Here is a 2,595-nt window from a genome sequence, read left to right as displayed (position 1 = left end):
ATCATGTGAACATAGCACGCAAAACTTGCGTGATGGAAAAGTGCGGAATAGCGCTGATTGGTTGTTTCATTCTGTATTCCGCAGTCCTATTCCGGACCGTGTGATTTCATTCTAAGGGTGATCACTCGCGAAAATTTCAATATTTTTCGGAATTTAAAACTGTGCATTTCGCGAAGGTAGATAAGCCTCATTGCGACAGAGAGAAACGAAAGATAAGTGTACCTACTGCTGGCATTTTAGTTTTTTCTGTTACCAAAGAAATTCTCTATACTATCAACAGAGTCAGAAAATGGATGTAGCACGTAGTTCCCAAATCGAAAATGGATATACTGGCGATAATGTATGATTTCGATAATAACAAGAAAAAGGCCTCTATCATAGTGTCATCTCAGGTTTCTCTGATATTGGAGATCACTAGATTCAATTTCTAACCTTATTTTATATGTAAATTTGTTGTACATACAAGCATTTTATATAAAATATTATTACTTCCGGAAATTATTAGCGATGCAATGTACGAAGCTTTTATTAATGGTTACCGTTTAGCTGACGTGTCACATGGCAAACCCTATTATGTTTACTGTATCGAAGTTTTGGAATCAAAGACTGGCACTCGACATTTCATCGAGAAAAGATACAGTGAATTTAGTGCGTTACACCGCAAGGTATGTTACAGAGGTGTTAATTATTAATAATTGATGTAAAAAAACTCTAATATGATCTACTTTTTTAATAATTACAGTTTAACTGTAATACCTCAAAAATCAATAAAGTTAGACTTATTGGACACATTTGTCCACAAAATGAATGAATTTAGCAAAAAAAAGTTTAAGTTATCAATTTGTTAAAGTTGACGATTATTCAGGATTATTAGGAAATCTGTTCGAGGCATAAAAACATAAAAACATGTAAATGAGGCTAGAATAATTCTTTCTGCTTTAATTACCGTTTAAAAAACCAATTCTTTGCTTTAAAAACAAATTTTCTATTGTAAAAACAATTATTTAGAAACGAATTTGTTTTGAAGGCAGAAAATTTGTTTTTTTTAAAAGTGAATTTATGTTTATACAACAGAGAATTTATGTAACCCTTTATGCCATCGATATGACAAATTTTCTAATCTGAGTATCTGTCGATTTTAACAATTAATATCTTGATTTGCGAAGGAGAGCGACATTTTTTTTGCCAGATTTGTTCATTTTGTGCAAAAACGTGTAGAATAAGCCTAATTCCATATTATTAATTTGCAGTGCAGGGGAGAGGGAGAGGGGATTAACTGAATAATTACTCCTAATTTTATAAGTGCTATAGCTAAATAGTAAACTCTATAATTACCCTTTTTTCCTATATTTCTTTTATTTTTATTATAAAATATGTTTTAATATATCTTATTTATTGAATAACAATTGTATCATAGATATAAGAGAATTTAAGCCTTCTTTAAATTGTTTTTCAGTTGAAGAAGGATAATTCAGATATTGCACCATTTCCACCAAAGAGAGTAAGAAACTCGCAACCGAAAATATTGGAACAACGACGAGCTGCTTTGGAATTATATATACAAAAAATGCTAAGCCTGTTAGCAACAAAACAACAAGTTCTCAATTTTCTGGGTATAGAAAGCCAAGAAGCTACATATCATAGGTATTTGTTCAAGTGAATTAAATTTATAGAGAAGAAAAATAGAGAGTTTATAACAAAATAATTTAATTTTATTTAAGTTATTTTATATTTATCAGAATAATAGTTATTAAAGGTATATTAACAGAATGAAATTTAATGTTTGAAAATATTTTATTGAAATTTTTATAAATATTATATAATAAAGTTACATAATAAAGTTTAATAGCAATTAATTTTGTCATTTTTTTAATTTTTCAAGAATACATAAAGCTGCAGACAATTCAGTGCATAACCATCCAAATACTTTGGGACATCATCCAGTCTTGACTTTTCATTGTGATCCATATGTCCCAGCTGATTCAACTAACAGTCTTTCAGATGTTGTAACTAATGGTGTATTATTAGGTATATATAAATCTTGATATTATGAATGATTTACAAGGTTGAAATAATGAATATAAGGTTTTTTTATAGTGTTTCTTTTATAAGATAACGGCTGCGTTCAGGAGAAAAAAGCAGCTTTGCTGAACGCAGCCCATATAAGTCAGAATGAGGAGAAAATATTTTATATAATAAAATCTCATTTATATAATATTTACATAGCATATTATATAAACCATATTCATACTTATTATTGATAAATAATTAATAGGAAATGTCAATGCATATTGTGTAGCTCAGTATTATTGATCCAGAATAAAGCTAGGATTTAGTTGCAATTGATATAATTTTTATATCAATCTTCATTTTTTTATTTGCATTTTATCAACAAACATTTGGATGCATATAATGTTATTCTTTACTTTTGATATTAATATTTAAATGTGAATGAAGAAATTGTATATAAAATTTGTGTAAATATTTATTCATAGATAAGTACAATCTAAAATCCAATTATGTTCATAAATTTTTGTGTTTAGTGTTAATAAACTAATTGTACTATCTGTTATCTTCTGAAATGACAAATATGTA

The 2,595-nt window shown here is 28.0% G+C and overlaps 1 protein-coding gene across 1 annotated transcript; it reads left to right on the top strand.

Annotated features, from left to right (window-relative positions):
• The first annotated feature begins 512 nt into the window (after positions 1 to 512).
• On the top strand, positions 513 to 2,045 carry LOC105624862 (sorting nexin-24-like). The gene is made up of 3 exons (XM_012206213.1): positions 513 to 665; positions 1,457 to 1,644; positions 1,883 to 2,045. Exons 1-3 carry the CDS (start codon positions 513 to 515, stop codon positions 2,043 to 2,045), a joined length of 504 nt encoding a protein of 167 aa, XP_012061603.1.
• The last annotated feature ends 550 nt before the right edge of the window (positions 2,046 to 2,595 follow it).

Source organism: Atta cephalotes (genome assembly GCF_000143395.1).
Source record: "Atta cephalotes unplaced genomic scaffold scaffold00092, whole genome shotgun sequence".
NCBI classification, from domain to species: Eukaryota; Metazoa; Arthropoda; class Insecta; order Hymenoptera; family Formicidae; genus Atta; species Atta cephalotes.
The sequence above is the reverse complement of the archived record's forward strand: the minus strand, read 5'-3'. Positions and strand labels throughout refer to the sequence as shown.

Excerpts from the sequence above, each read along its gene's own strand:
- LOC105624862 (XM_012206213.1), top strand. The coding sequence starts at position 513 with ATGTACGAAGCTTTTATTAATGGTTACCGTTTAGCTGACGTGTCACAT. Across the intron at positions 666-1,456 it reads TTAGTGCGTTACACCGCAAG|TTGAAGAAGGATAATTCAGA; the intron begins GTATGTTACAGA and ends ATTGTTTTTCAG. Across the intron at positions 1,645-1,882 it reads CAAGAAGCTACATATCATAG|AATACATAAAGCTGCAGACA; the intron begins GTATTTGTTCAA and ends TAATTTTTCAAG.